Source organism: Cygnus olor, chromosome Z (genome assembly GCF_009769625.2).
Source record: "Cygnus olor isolate bCygOlo1 chromosome Z, bCygOlo1.pri.v2, whole genome shotgun sequence".
NCBI lineage: Eukaryota > Metazoa > Chordata > Aves > Anseriformes > Anatidae > Cygnus > Cygnus olor.
The window spans coordinates 20,762,809-20,783,882 of NC_049198.1; the positions used below are offsets into that span (position 1 = coordinate 20,762,809).

A 21,074-nucleotide genomic window follows, 5' to 3' on the forward strand; every position below is an offset into this window, starting at 1 on the left:
ACAGTCTAGCCCTTTTCCTTAGGGTCCAGCGACCCTCACAAGCCCAAGCAGGCAGTGCTGCAAGAAGATGAGTTTCAGGAGCAGTGTTCTTTTTTGGATATGGGGTACTTGGATGTGGCCAGAGGCCAGACTATGCTTCTAGCTGTTGTGGAACAGAATGAGAATCTGGCTGGCAGAGCTGCCTGGTGCCAGTGGAAAGAAAGGGAAGCTAAAGCAAATGCAGGGCATTAGCAATAGAGGAGGATTCTCCGATGTTGTAAGCTGAAGGCATGTATAGCATGAGAGCTGGTAATAGCCTGAACGTAAGGAATTAAAGGAAAGGAAGGAAGAATTATGGTGTGTATGTGAGTGATGTGGGGAAGACTGAAACAGTCGAGGGTGATTAGAAAAAGGGGAAGGGAGGGGTGGGAAAGGAAGGGCAAATGACGGCTATATATGGCTATATTAGCTATGCAATGACTAATGTAAGATGAGAAACAACAGAAAGGATGTTGCAGGGAGTGCTTAAGCTTGATCAACTTTGTCTGTAATTATTCTAATCACAGGCATGCTGATCTTTGTCACCTATTTCCTTATTGTCAGAATATCTCTTTACTCATTAGTATTTATTTTTAGAGAAATATTTAATGTTTGTCACAGCCCAACTAGCAAAAAGAATTAAAAAAAAATCACTATAAGTTTGAGTAGGGTACTTTAAAAATGCCCACTGAACTAAAATGTTTGTCTTGTATGTGTTGCTGTCTTCCTAGCAAATGAGATTGCAGTTTGTCTTTATTGACTATTGGGGTTTCTTAACAAAATACTAAAACTGAAGTAGAAAATCCAGATAGCAAAAGAAAGTAAACTGCCATTACCAAAGAAAGCTGGGTTACAAAAGAGGATCTATAGCCTCCTGCTCTTCCTCCTAAACTCCCATAAAACGGTAGTCTGATTTGTTGTTGGGTGTTGGTTGGTTGGTTGGTTTTTGTTTATGATGTTAAAAAATACAGGATTCTTTTAAGGAAAAAGTAACTTCCAGTGATTATATAGCAAGTGAGGATTCTTCTTGGATACATAACTATAATTCTGTTATTTTGATCTTTAAATCCTAAAAACAAAAAAAAGGTGTCAAAAGAAATGGGCTAGTTTTAATAACATAGGTCGAGGAACGTAAGATCACCATTCACTGTCAGATCTCCTGTGCTGCAGATGTTCAATTTGTAATACAAAACTGTCTTGTAGACCTCGCTTGCTTTGAACAGTTTAAACTCACTAAAATATTGTTTGAGGCAGAATTACATTGAACACTGCTTGGAGGCACAGGTAAGTTGGAGGAAAAAATTACAAAAACTTGCTTATGAAATTTCTAAGAAGAGACCTGACACACAGAGAAATACCAGAAACAGCTTTAAAAAGAATAACATCCTGATTCTGTAGTTGTGTGATGAGGTATTCTTCAGTGTTACATAGAGGAATTCTTATTTCAGGGTTCCTTTATCCAATTTTTTTTTCTCTCATGGTGGCCTCACTAGTTCTGTTTTTCGTATTTCCAGTAATAGGCAAAAGAAATCAGCTCTGTTGAATACCATTTATTGTTTTATAAGAAAGATCCATGGCTTTGAAGAGTTCTGTCCACAGCATTGTCTTTGACTTGCTTATGAGCTGGCTGGGGAGATGGAATAAACTGTGCAGTACTTTCCTTGCACAAAAGGTGAATTGGGTATTTGTTCGTTTGCTCAAAATTTTGTCTTGTGCAGCATTTAATGACTGCTTTCAGCCACTTTCTGGGGTTAACTACTGAAGTGAATTACATTGATGATACGAGTTGTGAAATGAGAAAACCCTCTGAGATCTGATACAAGTGATTGAGATAGATATCCCTTCTTGCTTTCTGACTGAGCCTCACCCCAGGAAGAAATCAGGGAATGCTCCTGGAAGCATGGGAGTATGTGGTCTATTCACTAAATTCAGGAAAGCTGAATGAATTATTGGGAATCATATTCTCTGTTTGCTATGCTAATTTTCACTTACTAGTAGTTATGCTACAAGAGTGTTTTGCATCTTTTTAGGCCACAAAAGCACCTCTTACAATTGAGAAGATCTATTGTATCTGATTTTCACTTGTGATACTGCTACAGCTGTACAGGTTCCTGATCCCAAACCTGGAGATGTGCAGAGTCTTAATCATCTGTACCGAGGACAACTGTAGGTGTTTATACCAATACCCGAAAGTCTGTGCTTCTTCATAATGGCTAGCTGCACATTACATCCAGCTGGGGATGCTGACTCAGCAAGTTGGGTGTAGATTTCCACCCCACTTAGCTGAGGCTTTTCCTCTTTCTTGTTTTTTTGTGCTTCATAGCAGAGGAGGCTGGCAGGTGTGTAAGGCTGTACAAATAGTCAGGAGGATGGATTATCAACCAGGTTAGTTAACTTGTAGCAGGCTTTTCCTAGGTATGAAACTTTCACTTAAAGTTTGATCTTGCAACCAATTTATATGTTCCTGAGATTTTGAGTGGAAATAGGAAAGTAACTAAGTAACTGCAGGATTTTGGGGGGGGGGGAATCAGTTTTCATATTAATATCACATTAGAATTGATTTGTCATTATGTGCATAGTGGAAAAAAGTTTTTCACTGGTATAAGGACAGCCTAACAAAACAATTTCATTTTTTCATTTAAGTTATATTGTACCTTTCGTGTTTAGTCTCTTTTCTTAAAGGACCTGTATGTATTTCTCCAGACTTTCTCCCATTCTCTAATTAGATACAAAGCACAAGTCACTTGTTTATGTAAAGCTACATGCAGATGAACTCAAATTTAATGTCGAGGAACTGGGAGCAGCAGTCCCTGGGTACTTACTTCTGTATTTGTCCAGGGAGATCTATGTATACACCCTCTGCAAAGATTAATCTGTAACATTTACTAGGAGATGCAGTGGAGGCATTCGGGAAGGAAGCATCTATCAAAAAAAGATTTGATTTAAAAAGAAAAAAAAATCACATTGCCTGAAAATTTCAGAATATCTAGTGCTGTTCCTGTATTGTAAGTGTCAACAGGCAATCTAGAGATACAACGGAATGCGTTAATCTAAATGTTGTGTATTTAATTGATGCTTGTTTTTAGTGGAGAATAGTAGGGTAGGGCTGAATAATAGAATACAGTGTATTGCCAATCCACTAGAGTTCTTTAAAGTGAAAAGGGAACTGATTAACATTTAAAGAAGATAAATTATATCTTTAAAAGAGGAAATCTTTCATATGGTCCTGCTTAAACTAGCAAAATTGAGAACCTAAATGTAAGAGAGGAATGTAGGAAATAGCTGGCAGTTTTCTTTTCAAGAAGGATAAATGTAAAGTGCCCCAGTGCTTAGCGTTAGAGTTGCCTGTGATCCAGATTTGGGAAGGAAGTAACAAGACTAGTGAAAACTAAACAAATCTCAGAAACTCAAGCGGATGTGAATAGGCAGTACAAGGTAAAATGAAATGAAGGATTGATAGCCGCAAAAAAAGTGAAAACATACCTTATGGAATTTGTATGTTTAGGAAAGGTTTTTGCACATCCATTAAGCATTAAAATAGAACATGTTGTTTAGAAAATAAATCATGAGCTTTTGTTTTTGAGATGTGGAATGTAAAACTAAGGGGACGCAGTGAAAACACTGCATGCCAGTCTAGACTGGTAGGGAAGTTTTTATCTGTCATGTGCACATAGGCTTTGAAAGTTACTGCTGTATAATGTTTGTGAGACCAGGATTTTAGCAGGAGAGGTTGGATATTGTCAGTAGATAAGTTAATAGATTTTGCTATGCAGGTGGAAGGGGAAATAATTGTTTGGAAGTTAAATTTGTTGGGGAGAGGGGACGTTGTTAAATTTCCTCACCAGCTTACTGTAGCATGTCCTGTTTTTACCTTTTTTGTTATTAGCACTGGCTACTTCACAGCAGTTCCTGTTCTCCTTTGATGCTGTGCGCTGCTTGGCAGGTGTTATAATTCCACCCAAGAATTCTGAAATTAAGGACCAGATGAAGTGACTTATGTATAAACTTTGAATCATTTGGGAAAATCAAAGGCCTACTAATATCTTTTAATCATTAATTTTATGATCTTTGGTTTTATATAATTATTGTTTAGAATAGTCCTGAGTATACTAAGTTTATAAAAATCAATTACTGTTCTGTTGTGAATCAGCATACAGCAAGCTTGCTCTCTAGCTGGGACCATTCAGTCTTGGTGTAGTACTCAGTAAGCCATGCTTTTTATTTGTAATTGTTTTTCTTATCTTCTGAATGCTGCCATGGGATGACATTTAATAAAATGTTACTGATCTACAGTTCATTTGTATACTTAAATTCATAAGACTTTTATAAAGTGAAGTTCAAAAAATTCAGTATGGCTACGAGTGAGTAATTCAGCATGGTGTCAGTTGAAGATTAAAAAAGTTCATGCCTTAAAGACTGAATTCTGTTATTCTAATGAAATTTCACTGTTGATCTGCTCCTGAGTAGCCTGCAATATAAACTATTCCTAATTATTCTTAACCTATTTTAGTTAATGTCCCTTGCTTTGCTTCTGCTTACTTTTGTTTCTGTTGCTGTTTTCCACATACAACACAAATTCTTGAATGTGGTTGCTCACTTTGAAAGCAGCTGCACTTAAAATCGCTATGTAGATGATCAGTGTTTAAATTTTTGAAATGTTTCTATTTCTTAGAACTTGAAAGATGATTATGCTTAACATGTAGCCTGTTGTGACCATAAATATGATAGGTTTGTACCCCATTTTCAATCTTATTTGGGTGTTCAGTGTTAAAAACAATCGAGCACAGTATTCCTGCTTTGGTTGCTGAGATCATATGATTGTTTTAATTTTAGTAGAAGAACATGAGTAAATGTCTGGCTGTATCTGTATACTGAGTATAAATACTCTATTTGTTGTATTTAACTGTCAGTAAGAACAGGACACAAAACCTATTTCAAAGACCAGTCATGACAGAAGTTAACAAAGCCAGAGGTTGGAGGGAGGGAGATTAATATGCGAGTGTCTATAAACTGACACAGTTTAATTACAGGTTTTAATTTTTAGTATAATTATACGGTGCTTTTCACTTTCATAGTTCAAATGTGAACTAATTTATTCTCATGACACCCTTCTAAAGCATGTAAGTAATATTTATCCCCAGTTTACAAGTGGGGAAAGGGATTTGCTCTTGGTACCAAGCCGTGTTGCAGAGATGATGTTCAGGACCGCCTGGCTCCAGGCTGCCCTTTGATGGAGGCCTCGTGGTGCCCACCCAGGGCCATGCTGCACCTGGGGCGAAGCCACCGGCCTTGAACTGAACCGTCAGAGCCTGAGCCTTCCTGCTGGTTGCTCTTAGGACTTCATTTCTCAGCTCCTAGGGCAGTGCCCTCCTGCAGTCCTGCTGCTGGTTTAAATAGCTTCTCCTCTACTAGTCTGGTCCCATGCCTTCCGAAGGAAAGTTGCAGTGCAGAAAGTCCTGTCCACTCAGGAGCGATGCATGTGTGAGCAGGAGAAGAAGGCGGCTTGGTCAATGAGCGTTCACCTTCTTGTAAGTGAACGCAATGATCCTGAGAAGTGCCTGGTGGAGAGGCATGGAGATGGTGGTGTGCACCTCAAAACAAGAGCAACACGGGCAGGGGAGCTGAGGCTTCTCCGCCAGCACCAGCAGGACGCCCGGCTGCTGCCCAGGCCAGGCCAGGGCCTGGGCCTCGCGCCCAGCCAGACGCGCCGTCTCCACGCCTGCTTAGTCCGTGGCTACTGCAGAATGCTGCTCCAGTGGTGTTGAAGGATCAGTGAATTACAGCCCTGGCCAGTGCCAGTTAAATGTACACTCCAATTTCATTATACGCCCTGACAAAAAAATCTCGATCGTACTGAGTGTAGCCTGTCTTGTCAGGAAAATAGCTTTGAATCCGAAGCATCCGTAGAGCTGTACTGAATACCGTCTTAAAGCTCAGACCCGTGGCTTGGCATCTTCAGCTATTGCAATCTTTTAGCCCACTGGCATGAAAATAATGCTAGTGTAAGTATAGTGGTGCTGAGCCCCTGGGGAAAATATATTTGGGATCCTGCTGGCAGAAGGGGCCTTGGCAGAGGCACTGCCACTGGCCCAGGGCAGCAGGCGCCCTTGTTCCTATGAAGGAACCCTGTTGTTAAAGAATCTGCGGTAGCTGAGCTGAAATTTAACCTTCCAGCACAAGCTGACCGACCGGCTTTTGATAAAATGTAAACAGTTATGGAAGGAATTTTTTTTTTTCCCTAAATAGGGAAGCTTAGCTGAGGAATCTTGAGCTATTTTTAATATAATTTAAAAGTAGCCATACCAAGCTTATTTAAAGATAAAATTCCAGTGAAGTGAGGGATAAATATATTTTGTATATCTGTGCTCTCATATAATTCATTTTTATGAGTCTTTTTCTCCATGTTTTAGAACAGTGAAATATTTAAGCTATGTGCAAGGTGATACTACAAACCTGGGTCTGTGCAACAGCTGCACTGCTCATTCTCATGTGGCTTGATTTCCCTTTTTATCTTGTTCTTTGCAACTGAGGACTTACTAGCAAGTGTTTTATGTAGCTGGCTGAATTGAAAGCTCCTTAAAACTAACACAGTAAAGATGGAAGAACTCAAGAGGAAGTTTTTAATGCCTTGTTTTTTTGTATTATCTTGGGCTTGATTCCTGTCTTTGGAGACACTCTTGTGGTTCCTGTGGAGGCAGGAGAGTTCTTTCACATCTTCAAAGACACCATTTTTTATTAATCTGAGTGTATGTGTGTAAGGACAGCAGTGCTGCATTCCCAGTTGTAGGTTCTGAAGTTGGAGGCAGTTTAGGAAGTTACTGAGCTGGAAGATTTTTTTTGACGCTCTCAGCAACTAGTAGACAAGGCATCCCTTTGACCTTTTAAATCTTCTGGTTGTGTTTTCATCGAATAAAGATTCCACCATTTGCGGCAACTGCTGAAAAGCTTCACCTACATGGCACAGCTACAAATGTGAAATGAAGGCTTAAATCAATAGGATCAATGCTTAATTCCTGTACATTTGAAGATCTGTAGATGTCTACTTTTCAAGTTCTTGGGACTTCTTTGAAACCAAGCTTTTACAATTCTGACCATGTAATTTTCCTTTCCTCCAGTATTCTTCTTTTAGTATTGGCTACAGGGGTAACATGGGCTGGGATTTAAAGGTGATAGATTGTGTAATGAAATTCAATTTCTAACATCTTCTTGAAAGCTAACAGAGATGGAGATTCCACAGTAGTGACAAGCCCAAAAGCAAAACGTCGAGTTAAGTTGAATCTTGGGTGTGCTTAAAATACTTTACATCTGGTATTGTGATGCATTACCTTGAGTTGTTTCTCTGACAGTCTAGATAAGTGTTTTTCAGCCATTTCAGTTTGAATCCTTTTTAAAAAAAATACCCAGCGAAGCAGTAGACTTCTTCAGAAATATGCTAGATGGTGGAAGAACTTGGTTTGGTTAATTCTGTCAGCCTTCAGATGAGGCCACCAGATGAGTGGAAAATCGCTTATCTCAACTGTAAAATTTGATTTAGAGCAACCTGTGCTTCCTTCTGTAAATCGAGTCACTTCAGTTTGCACTAGGCTAATTCAGATAGAGTTACTCTGAACTGATTCTGTACTGATGACATTGCCTATGTAAAATTGCTCCTCTAGAAGCGTCAGTCTTACTCAGCTCTAACTCTTGCTTATGATGGAAATGCCTCTAGTACTTTAAGACTTTGGATTTGTTTGGGGATTTTTTTACTCTTTGTTTAGCTTTGCAGAGCCATCACAGTTCAGAGGCACCGAGGTGATGATTTTCCTCATGTTCATCAGTAGCAGCGCTCACTAGCAGTCACTTAAACCTGAGCAAGATTGCAGAAGGTACAGGAATTACACAGGTGTTTTGGGGAGAGTGGTTTTAACATCACAGTTGTAGAAGTACTATGCAAAGTATAATTTTCTTTGTAAAAGCATTCAAGTATACCTGCTGAGATGGGAGGAAAAAGCTCATCTTTGTTTTAATGTTATAATATAAAATATTATTTACCTAAATAGCATTTTGTAGGCTGTCATTTCTTTTCCACTAAGTGCTTAAGACTACTGAGAAGAAATTTAAGTCTGTTTTAAAAAGAATGCTTAGATTAAAGCCAAGACATTCAAAACAGGACAAAACACAAATCCATAAACCTCTTCAATACTCCTCTCCCTTGGACCCATGAACCTTTCATCTTCATGTAGAACATAATTTCTTTTCTTGCTGTTTACAGGTGCTCCTGACCCAACAGCAGGTGCTAGCATAGATGATGAAAACTGCTGGCATTTGGATGAGGAACAGGTCCAAGAACAAGTTAAAATCTTCCTCTCCCAGGGTGGATACCATGGATCGGGGAAGCAGCTCAATTTGCTTTTTGCAAAGGTGTGTTGAGTATTTTAAACCTTCCCCTTTTTCTCTCCCCCCCATTTCTCCAGCCAGTTTGTACTTGTTAGTGTCTCACTCCAAGTTCTGTTGTTCTAAAACAATACAAAGCCTTGGGAATGTGGTAGCAAGTTAATAATGGACTGTTGTACAGAAGCAGACCACAATCTCCTGTGTCTTTGAGATTGGATTAGGTTATGAAGTAACATTTCAGGCATCTGCACCTTCAGTGTTCTTTTCCTTCCCACCCCCAGAATGCTGGAGAAACCTGTAGAAATGATAGTCTTGTAGTAGCTTGCATAATACACCTGTGGATTACTTGTGGAAGTGTTTGAAAAATTGCAATGGAATCCTAAAATCAAAGTCATAGTTAAAATTGGGAAGGTAGACTATTTTTTCTACTTAAAATATGTTGCTTCAAATATATTAATGGTATTTCTTATTCAACAGAGTTGGAAAGTTTAACACTGAAAAGTATTGTTTGTCCCGTGGTGTATTTTTTTTCAAGTTTGTATTAAAAGCCTCATTTTCTAGGTGCGAGAGATGCTAAAGATGAGAGATTCAAATGGAGCTCGCATGTTGACGTTGATAACAGAACAGTTCATGGCTGACCCTCGTCTGGCACTTTGGAGACAACAAGGAACTGCAATGACTGACAAGTATAGGCAGCTCTGGGATGAACTGGGTAAATGCACAGACTTCAGAATCATCTAGGTGTTCATGTGTGTAATGAAGAAACAATTACATGTTTGGGGGTGGAGGGAAACTTTATTGTGGTACTAGGTAAAACAGGTTAGAGTTTTCTGCAGCTTTGCTTTTTCAGTTTAAGGTTGGGTGAAATTGAATTTCTGATCTACTGCATGAGACAATGCAGTTGAAGGATAGGAGGCATGGTATGAAACAAGTACAGTTGCAACAGGTTGTAGGTAACCTGAGGATCTAAAAAGAATAAAGCAAAAAGTGGAAGTGTACACAGCTGAGGGTAGGTCTATAAACCAGTAGTGCTGAAATGGGAAGTTTAAGAAATAAATCATTTCACAAGCAGAGAGAAATAGAAGGCCAAAAAAAAAAAAAGGGAGATTCATTAAGAGTATTAGAAGACTGCAACAAAGGAAAGCAGAAGTCCATTACATAGCAGGAAAGGAGATCAAATAACAGAGGGCTGAAACAATTAACACTTCTCTACAGGAAAGGTCAGTTGTGACCAGATACCTGACTTGGACAACAAAAAGAGGAATGTGAGCTGAAATGGGCAAGGAATGCTTAAACTGGTCTGAGGCCACTTGCTCTAAAGTGTTCCAGAAACTCGCTGACACAACTTTGAACTATTTGTAGCTGCTTCAGAAGTTCTCAAAATGTATATGAATTTGTAGTAGGGTGAGGAAATTCAAAATAACTTGAAGGTAAATGTCACCAAGATTTTAAAGGAGTGAAAAATATTAAGTAGCCACCAACATTGCTTTCATAGAGTGTAAGGTACTGGAATGAACTACTAACCAGTTAGTATTGTAAGCGTGTAGTGATAAAAGACAACATGAATTATTTAAAATACAGTGGTAAATCTGTTTCTCTAAAAGAGTGTGTGAGCGAAAGGATTAATGTGGTATACTTTAGATACATAAGGTTTTGGGTGCTGTCTTGGAGGCTTTCTGAAAGCAAGTTGAAGATACACAGCCTAGATGAAATTGCCTTGTGGTTCATGGAACTCATAGTAGTTACCTGTGCTTTCACACAATCTGCAAAGACTCTTTAAGTCTAGACTTACAGGAGCCTGTCTTGAGATGTGTTCTGGCCAATATGGCTATTCCTGACTTACGTGGCATGGAAGATGCATATATATAACTTACAGATGACGCCCCATGGGATTATATGTAAACACTGTGGAGAACAGAGCCAAAACTCATAATGGCCTTGGTAGATTTTAAAGGTGCAAAATAAAGCTAAATGAAAATAAAGCCAGAATAATTTCTTCATTTAGAAAAGAAAAGTCAAAAGCAAAATTTGAGTTTTCCCACTTGCAAAGGTTAAAGATGACCATGATCGATTGCACATTGTCTGGGGAGTTTAAGACTAGATATAATGTTAGCATAAATTATGTTCACTCTAAATGAAGCATTAGGTTAATAAAGCACTGGCTGTCTAGTTGACATTATATATTTAAGTGGTAGAAAGCCTTAATATCAGAGCAGGCAAAACTCTGTTACAGAGAGTTACAGAGAGTGTAGATATAACTACTTTGCCTTAAGTGTAACAACCCTTTAGTATGTCATTTTTATGATGCTTTGGCTTGGGGAGTAGCACCTTTTGCCAGGCAGGACATGTGTTTAGCTGGACATGCAAGCAGGAAAATGCTGTATCCCACCATACTGAAAACCGGAGGGTGTCGTGCTTCATTGCTTATGTGGGTTGAGCTGGTAGGTGATGGGAGAGGCACAAGTGTGTTCTCCATCTGTTACCTGTAACAGTCTTAACCACATGCTGCCAATAAACCTAAAAGTTTCCTTAAATTTTCTTAGCAGCTCCTCTTCTTGTTTCATCAGCTACACACTAACATCATCTTCTTGACAGCACCTTGTCTGAAGGTGGAGGAAATGGAATCTGCCTGCAGCATCAAATAAGCAATATCTTAGATTAATTGAATTGATTGATTTACCTCTGTTTAATCAGAATTATACTTGCCACTCCTAGAAAGCCACAGTGCAACCTCCAGCTTCACCACTGCTACACTTGTCATCTGAGGCAGACCCTGCTGTTACAGTCCTGCACTGCTCTGCTTCCCCTAACAGTATCAAAGTAGTTTGATCGAGTAACAGTTTCCAGTGCAAGTGCATTTCAACCAGGTCAGGCATGTAGTAGGCTAAAAGCAGAACATAGCTTGGTTCTTCCACCTCTATCCTGTGTTCATGTTGCTAAACTGTCCAGTTTGTTCCCACGCTGGTAGGATTCCTCCCACTGGTGCACTGCAAGTTCCATGAAAATTGCTCTTAACTGGGTGATTCTCTCCAGCTTGCCTCCTAGCTTATGTGAAAAGTACAAGCTGCTGCCACGTTTTAGCTAGGGTCTCACCCAGAGTTTCATTCAAGTTGAACACATCTCTTTTTCTGGGTGAAACATACATATCTAAAGACATCTGAAAGTTTAAAAGTCAAAGGAGGTTTTAAGACAGACCATATTTACAATAGCAAACTACAGAAGAATGAGCAGGATGTCCCTGGAGACCCACGATCTGTGGTGTTACTGGCAGGGAGAACTTGGACGTGGGTTTTGAGAGGTGATGGTATCATTATGCTCTGAAGTAACATTGGTTTCCTTTCTTGTTGTCATCCTCTAGGCTGTCAGGGAACTGAAATATCAATAAAGGAAGTGGGACAGACCGTTCTCATACTTTACTTTTTTTGGGTATCAGCTCAGAGTAATCTGGGAGTAGCATATATGTATTTTGTTTTGTTTTGTTTTTTTAATTGCTTTATTTATGATCTCATTTATTTCCCAGGTGAGTAGCAATTTGATGTTGTAGTTATGGAAGATTTTAGGACATGTAAAGTACGTAAATATAGACTCTGCTTAATAAAGGCTTGCTTGCTTGCCCTGGTATGCTGTCTGCCAACCACTAGGCATATGGCCACTTTGTCAGCTCCATCTTGGCATAGGTTTTTAAGCATACTTAAATAACTTCAGCTTTGCTCCTTGACTGGGTCACATGAGCCTTTCATTAGAATTTAACTGATGCTTCCTGCCTGGCATTGAGCATTGGCAGAGGTACTGGAAGGACACACTAGTCTCTGATCAGAGTTTCTACTGAAGTGTATGGTAAATTGTGTTGACTTCAGTAGAAGTCAGATTGGGTTTGAGCGTTCAAAGGTGCTGATTTAAATAAATAAATTAATTAAGAATAAATACTTCACGTCTAAGTGAGAGCCTAGCAATTTTCTAATACAAAGTCCTAATTCAGTAAGCAATTTACAGTTCAAAGGCCTCAAGTTGACTACCTAGTTGTGTGTAAGGCTTTTTTGTTGTTTTTTAAAGTCTTTAGAACAAGAGGAAGAATATAATAGTTATGCTCAGCTGATTTCCCCTATTGTACGTCAAAGAATGGGCTGAGCTAAATACTACTTAATGAACTCCAAAAGCGCAGTATTGAAAAGATCAAGATTACAGGCTGAAGCTCATATGCTTTTCAGCCTTGCTCATATGCTTTTCATGCTAGAAGAATGTAGATGTGACTTCAGTGATGCACTGGTTAACACTTACAACTTGCCACAGTAATACGTGAACGCGCTTTCCAGAGTTTAGAGCTGAGTTGGAATTCTTTGTGTTGTTGCTGTTTAAATGGTGTCTCAGTAGGTAAATTCCACATGCTGATCTTTAGGTGTTTAACTCTCAGCAACTGTGGTTGAAGACTTCAGTCTGTTGGGATGATTTATTATCTGAAGCCCCTTAGTTTGCCATTTTAATTAAATTGCATTGATAAAATGGAGGAATATGGAAATGCACAGTAAATATCTGCTGATGCCTGTTGAACTGAGATCTCTGATTTCAAGGAAAGGTCAGTTAACCTTCTTTGTACTCTAGAGGGAAAAAAAATGGTCCATGCAATCATACGACAGAAGTAATTCTTTAATATTCATCCATCAAAATTAAGTTGAAGTTGCTTATGGTCTACAAAAGTGAAAAGATTTCCTTAATAAAAGGGGAAAAATTGACTTTGTGCCCCAGCACAGGGATTGTGAGGGCTGCAAGGTTCTGCTTTGGAATTAAATGTTGAGCACTGCCAGATGCCAGGCATCGAGAAGAGGCTGAGTTTTGTCGGCAAATGGGATCTGCAAGTTAATTGGTGTTTTCTGCAGGCTTCTGGCTGTGAAATGAAATTGGAAGCCCTTTAGCCACATGGATAATACAGGACCTGAATACAAATGTCACATGTCACCATCAGGGCTCACTGTGAAACAATAGTGTTCCCACTCGAATGCTGCGCCATTACAGATCATTTAAATATGGGGATTACATTTAAACTAAAAGCCCCATTTGCCTTTTACTGCAATTTAAATGTCCTCTTAGCAAAAGCTAAGTGACAAATTAAATGAAAAAAGTGCCCACATTTTTAAAGCTGTAATGCAAAACAACCTTTTATTGCTTCTCATGTGCCACGAATGAATCATTATACTTGTCAACCCTAAACCAAGCCATAATTGGAGCAGCTACTGTTATCAAAGCGGGGCCGCGCTTGTGACAGCTTAATAAAGCTGAAACTGTTAAATTAAATCCCAGATGCTTAATCTGATGAAAGCAGTCAAGTAGAAGAATCTAAGACAAGTATCTACTGCTTGGTGGAGTGATGGAGCCCAACAGCTTGTCAACACGTAGATTACAGGATCAGATATATTTTTTTTGTGAACTACCATTTTCAGTATCTTTATATCCTCTTGCTTGCCTTTGCTGTGAAGAAACTGCACGTAATTTGCATGTTTCAAAACAAACATTTCTAGCAGATTTACTTCATTTTGATATTTAGGAACAGTTTCAGGGGGAGGAGAGCTGGTTTTTTTTGAGCCAAGGATTATCTTTTTATGGAGCAAAAATATGATGGCTGTGTCATGGGGAATCTCCAGAGAGCTTGTGCAAGTCAGGGCTATGGATAATTGGCAAATGTGTTCTGGGTTTTCACCCTTCTTAACCTGATCTCTGTTGGTTCTTACATTTCACAAAATTAAGGAGAACTTAAAAGGCATTCTGTACATCCAGCTGGGTCTCTGGACTTTAATGCATAGGCTTTTACTGTCTACCACATGTTGGTATATAAAGTTTTTGAGTGTCGGAATCTCTTAAAATATTGCCATGAGCTTCGTCTGTGGCATAAAGCTTTCCTTGGTGACTTCTAACAATACTTCCTCTTATGCACACCGAGTGAGTTGTTCTCATAAAGGTATTTCCTGAGCAGAATAACGTGTCTTTGCCTTAGTAGTTCTAGTACTCTTAATCTTAGCAGTTTCTCACTGGCATTTAGACCTAACATGAGCTGCTTTTTAAGTGTTATAACATCCAGGTGGTCTACTTTGAGTTCATGTTTGCTGATACTTTGGCCATTTTCTGGGTTAGTGATGTATTTTCATGTTAAAATTTAAAACTAAAATATCATTTTACTGGGTAATGTCATGTAGAGAAATAATGGAACATACTTCCTGAAGAATCACGCCTAAAATTTTATTAGTAACACTTTGCTCCTCATCTAAGACTTAATTCTAAATGCTGAATATAGGCAAGGAATCATTATAGATTAATTAAGAGAGATTTAATTACCATTTTGCCATGAGCAAACTAATGATTGAGTGTTAAATAAAGCTTTTTTGATTTGAAAATAGCTCCAATTTTTTCTGTTACAAGTTTATATTCATCTCTGGAAAATACCAAGTTATGTTCTTTTAACCTTAACTAAATGAAGCTGTATTCTCCATCTATATTTCTATCTCAGGCATTCCTTCCCTTTGCAATTAGAGAGACAAACTTGTATGAATGGGACATGCCAGCTGTTCTAGACAGTTTATCTCAGCTTAGTATTTAAGGGAGGGAGAAAAAGGACAAAAGCAGCCAGGGTTGTTGCCAGTATGCCCCTGGAGAAATTCCTTCTTGATGCCAGATTTGGTGACTGCTTCAGGGCTGCCATGAGAAAGAATCACTGAAGTTAAGCATTCATTACAGTTTTTGTGCTCTAACACTGTTTTTCTAGGGCTTTGTCCAATGTCTGTGTAGGATCAGTATATGTCAGAAATATGGACTTTTCACCATGTTTAGTGGTATTTCTGAAATGGTATGGCAAGGCTGTAATTTTCAGATTTGAGTACTAGGCATATATCTGTATTTACATGATTCCTGCACCTTCATAAAATAAAGTAACCTTAAAATTTCTTAGCTTAGGTAAACATACAATTGCACATACCATATATTTGGCCTTGAAGTGAAAGCTGTAGGAATACTTGAGTTTCAAAGGACATGGGATGCACCATGCTTTACTCAGTTGTGAGAATTCTAGACGGAGTGATGCCTTAGATAGTTGTCTACAACTATATCGTATCCAATGGGCTGTTGTTGCTTAATTAACAATGCCTTTCTTACTGTTGGGTTGTTTTGTTTTAGCGGCCATTGTGTGGTTTCCATACAGTTACAAAACATATGCCTTCAGTTCATGCACTTGAGGTTGCATCTGCTCTTTCACAAGAATAAGCTGTTAATATATGTCAGTGTATTGGAATGATTTATACTATTGGAGGCAGTAAATTAACAGTACTTCTGAGTTAGCATCACAACACAGTTTTGCTGCTCTAAGGCCTGAGTTATGAGTGACAACTTAAAGCAATTGCTGTCATGGCCCTAGAGTGTCTCAATTGTTGCTGTCACCTTCATTTCCATGGTGAATGAAGCCAAGCTGCCATTCTGCAGAGATGGGTTCTGTCCATCTTTTCTGAGGGCAATTTCTTTCCTCCTTGATTACCAACAGTAGAAGTTTATTGGCATCTGTCATAGTGGTATTAGAAATGCTGGTATTTGAGGCTGTAGTATGACAATAGATGGGAGCTATTTTCAAGGAGGGTATTTTTTCATGTGGTAAAACTGCATTTATCAGATTTAAGGAATAATGGTAAAAGTAATTCCAGTGTGTAAGCATAGCTTGAAGGGTTTATTTTTAATGCTGTGCAAAACGTTTGGGTTTCCATTTAGTTGAGTTGGATGGAAAGTACTTTCATAGTAGGAGCCAAATTTTTTTTTAAGTACCCACATTAAAGCTGTTTTTTAAGTTTCTATTCCTAAGCTACTGAACTGATTTACTCACAAATGTTCTTAGATAACAATAAAAAATATGTTCTGTGTTGTAGCTGGTACAAACTCATTACTGCCCTAACTGTGGAACTGTGACTTCCATGATTAAGGTTAGAGTTTTACTATGAACCTAGACAGGTATTTAGCATTATTTTTTTCCTTCCTCTCATTCTTTTATTTTTCATACCTCTATAATGTTAATCTGTCATTTAATTTTCTGCTACCACTTCTAGTAAATACCAGAGCTAGAGAGAATTGATAAGCTTATGGAGTTACTGAATCACTAACTTCTCTGAGCTTTACTGCTGTCCAGCAATCTGACCATGTGATGTCCAGTTTTCTCTTGAATGGATACAGGGAAAATAACTGAAAAATTGGAATAGCCACTAAAAGTGAAAAATGCAAGAATCATAGTTGTCTTAGGCCTGTCAAAGCAAGACAAAAAAATGATCTTCCTCATGATTAGGGACCTACATAGATTAAAAACTTGATAGTGAAGACGCTCATCAAACAAAAGGAAGTTGAAAATATTAAGTAAAGCTGGATAAATTAAACTAAAAATAATATTAGAATTTTGAATCACAGTAACCAGGCATTGGAACAGCTAACCAAGAGCTGTGCTAGATTTTGGAACTGGAAAATTAAACCAAAAAGATAATTGTAATACTGTTTTTTGTAAAAACTCAACCATCAGTTTTGGAATTGAAGCTGAAAACAACCCAGGAAATCTTAGAGTATTAAGGAATTCAGACTAGACAATCAGAATGTGTTCTATCCATTTAGAATCATAGAATCACAGAATGCTTTGTGTTCAAAGGGACCTTAAAGACCATCTAGTTCCACCCACCCTGCCATCGGCAAGTACACCTGCCATTAGATGAGGTTGCCTAAAGCCCCATCCAACCTGGCTTTGAACACCTCCAGGGATGGGGCATCCACAGCTTCTCTGGGCAACCTGTTCCAGTGCCTCACTACCCCCTGAGTAAAGAACTTCTTCCTGATATCTAATCTAAATCTACCCTCTTTTAGTTTAAAGCCATTACTCCTTGTCCTGTCACTCCACTCCCTGACAAAGAGTCCCTCCCCAGCTTTCCTGTAGGCCCCCTTTAGCTGCTGGAGGGCCTCTGTAAGGTCTCCCTGGAGCCTTCTCTTCTCCAGGCTGAACCACCCCAACTCCCTCAGCCTGTCTCCATAGCAGAAGTTCTTCAGCCCTCTGATCACTCTCATGGCCCTCCTCTGGACTTGTTCTAATCCTTTCATGTCCTTCTTGTGATGGGGGCCCCAGAAGTTGAATTCAGGACTCTAGGTGGTGTCTCACGAGAGCAGAGCAGAGGGGCAGAATCACCTCCCTTGCCCTGCTGGTCATGCTTCTTTTGATGCAGCCTAGGATACAGTTGGCTTTCTGGGCTGCAAGTACGCATTGCCAGCTCATGTTGAGCTTCTTGTCGACCAACACACCCAGGTTCTTCTCCTCAGGGCTGCTCTCAATCCCTTCTCCGCCCAGCCTGTGTTGGTGTTTGGGATAGCCCCAGCCCAGGTGCAGGACCTTGCACTTGGCCTTGTTGATCCTCATGAGGTACACACAGGCCCACCTTTCAGGCCTGTCCAGGTCCCTCAGGATGGCATCCCTGCCCTCCAGCGTGTCGACCACACCACACAGCTTGGTGTCGTAGGCAAACTTGCTGAGGGTGCACTCAATCCCACTGTCCATGTTGCTGACAAAGATGTTAAGCAGTGCTGGTCCCAATACTGACCCCTGAGAAACACTACTCGTCACTGATCTCCACCTGGACACGGAGCCGCTGACCGCAACTCTTTGATGTGACCATCCAGCCAATTCCTTACCGCACGAGTGGTCCATCCACCAAATCCATGTCTCTGCCACTTAGAGACAAGGATATCATGTGGGACAGTGTGAGATGCTTTGCACAAGTCCAGGTAGACGACATCAGTTGCTCTTCCCTTGTCTACTAACGCTGTAAACCCATCTGGAAGGTCGGGGTGTTGGGCTGGTTAGCTTCTATTTATTTGTAGAAGGCTGTTTGGGTTCTATGAGCATTGTAGCGGTAATCATATTTATTCTTTTCTGACCTTTCCCACTATGCAATGGAGTATTTGCACTTGCTACACTTTTTTGAAGAATGAGAGGTATTTCCCTCCCTTTCTTTTATGGGTATCTTGTTTTATTCTTCTTAAACTTTACAAGTGTGTACCTTCCTCAGAAAAGAAGTGAGAGGAATTCATTCACCAGTTTAACTAGAAGTAGGATACTTTATTTATAGTTAGCAGAAACGTCTACTTTTCTCCTGAAAATTGTCAAAGTCTCTGAAAGTAGACTACTGAGAGTGGATTTCTGGGCAAAATATTTGATAAAATAGCTAATGTCTGCTTTGGGCAAGAGCACTGTTTGTGTTTACCACCTGGTTGTAAATATTGGAATCTAATTGAAAAAAATGCAAAGAAACACACAAAGATGATCATAAAAGAATATTTTTGTACTATTTGTACTAGTATTAGCAATGCTTTTACCTTAAATTGATCGCTTGTGAGCAAATGAATTAATTGTTTTGTGAATAATAGAGAACTTAATTAAAGCAGGATACTAGAAGTGCGTAGAGGGGTGTTTAATCGACATGTGACAGATACCCAAATGCTCTCGCAGGGTGACTGTAGTGTCAGTGCCAAGCAAGTTTCCGTTCTTTTATGAAACCTTTTGGTCAAATGTTATGGCATACTGTTAGTGCAGTTTGTGTAACAAACTAAAGACAGCATAACCCAGAACAATGGGCTCATGCAAAATGACTGAAGTGTTTGGCTAGTTCCTGTTTCCATTGTGCTAGAAGTTGAAGGAAGGAAGGAAGTTGTAGGAAGACCAGAGCAAGAGTTTTCATTACCTGACACGCACAGATCAGAGCATGTAGTTGATGATAGCTTAGAATAAAATTTCAGCCAAATTCATGTATGGCTTTACCCTTGGAGCAGAGGTATGCAGTCAGAGGGAAAGGAGACCTTAAGGAACTAGATGGTGTTTTTTTGTTGTTATTTTTCGTCCCAGTATTACACCTGCACTCTCTCTATCCAACACATTTGGAGTTTAGTGTGCAGAAGGGCAATGATTCTCTCTTACCATCAGTGCTGCAGGTAATCTATTGCGTTAATCAGCCAGCTAGTGTGAAATGCATGGGGAGTGATTATACTATCATACACAATACAATCAGCATGAAGCACTTGTCAAGACCAATACATCAAAGTTTAATTCAGTAATAGAATGAATTAGAGCAAAATGAAACATTCTGTTCTCCAAGAAACACAGCACCCATAGCAAGCTTTTTTTTTCTTTTTTTTTTTTTTTTTCTCTGAAAGCTGCAGTGAGAAATCAGAGTGCATTAAGGAATTGTTTTTATGAATAAAATTGCAGCTTGGACCAATGTGAATACTGTGAATACTTTTCCTTGGGGTTCTTATCGAGGAGAGCGCAGTGTTGAAGTGCTCTGCCTATCTTCACTGTTCCATAAAAGCAACTGTTTAATTGGAACGTTCTCCAGTGGGACTCCTGATTATGCTTTGTTCTAGTGGAGATCTCTCCATGCTTGCAAGGAGGGAGTTGGCTTTGCCAGTCATTCTGAAGCCACTTGTCCTTCTCATTGAGAAGCAATAAATAGCGAACACTACCTTCTTTGAGGTTTCCAAGTGGCTGTCCCAGTGAAAGTGCATATGTGTTTAAAAACCAGATGTAAACCACTTTAAAATCCTTTGCTGACGCTTCTATTTTAAAGGGGTCATAGGTTCCATCTCCTATTATTGTTTCTATTCTGACACTCCCAATGCTGGAAAATGATGCTTTTGTAACTGAATTGATGAGGCTCAAATGAGGCACAGTAGCAAGTGTGCAGCAAGTGCTGAAGTTGAGCAGTCTGTTGCACAAAGGGAATGATGATGATTACCTGGCTCCATTTTCTTTGAAACGATAAAATGATACTAACCTGCTATCTTAGGGGATTTTATTTTTAAAGAAACATATATGCATCAATGGGAAAAACAAAGAGATGTTAAGGTAGATGTGCATCTGTTTCTTGCATATTTTGATTTTACAAATGAATGTGTTGATCTTAAGTATATTAAATGTAAAATTTTAGGGCAAGGTCCAAGTTTCAGACACTGGTAATACATGGTATTGTAAATGAGGAAATACTGACCCAAGCATAATTGCACAGCGAGGTAGCATAATACTTCTAGGAAAAGCAGATTTCCTGGGAGGACTGCAATCAGTTGCACGTAATCATGCACTGGATCTTCAGTCATGCCCCCTGCCCTAGCCCCCAGTAAAATTGTTTCCACCGTCACCCTCCCATTCACTGGGGTAAGAGTAAAACATAATGGGAGTTCTGAAAAAACGAGCAGTGCTGAATCACTAAGGAGAGTCTATATACATTCCTTGCACTTCTTTAGCTTCACGAATACATGTATACACAGTATATGTAATGATTACAACACCTGCTTTTACAATGACTGGATACTTCTTAGCATTTTTCAATTTGCATGTTGAAATCTGGATCACTGTGAAGGTATGCTGACCCTTTCTCCCCCATGAATTCAGAAATATGGATGTTTACTGAGAAATACAAATGTACCGATGTTTGCCTGTGTGTAAAGGAAGGCACGCACTGTGTAAAGCAATAATGTAACTTTTTTTGTGATATGAAGCATGCTAAAGATGAATGACAGCTACATTTTTCCAGAAAGAGGGCTGATTGAACCAAAGCTTGGTTTGGCAAATCTGGCTTTTTCCAGGTCAAGAGAATTATTGTCGGACCAAAATAGACAATTCCTCCCCACAATGTGAC

At 39.2% G+C, this 21,074-nt stretch overlaps 1 protein-coding gene across 4 annotated transcripts in view; it reads left to right on the top strand.

Moving 5' to 3' along the window:
* The window catches only part of ZSWIM6 (zinc finger SWIM-type containing 6), a 115,194-nt gene that overhangs the window by 64,023 nt on the left and 30,097 nt on the right, over positions 1-21,074 (top strand). For all 4 annotated transcript variants that reach the window (XM_040540397.1, XM_040540396.1, XM_040540398.1 and 1 more), the window contains exons 3-4: positions 8,270-8,418; positions 8,953-9,103. In XM_040540397.1, coding sequence (XP_040396331.1) covers positions 8,270-8,418; positions 8,953-9,103 — 300 coding nt within the window. The remainder of the gene's footprint in view (positions 1-8,269; positions 8,419-8,952; positions 9,104-21,074) is intronic.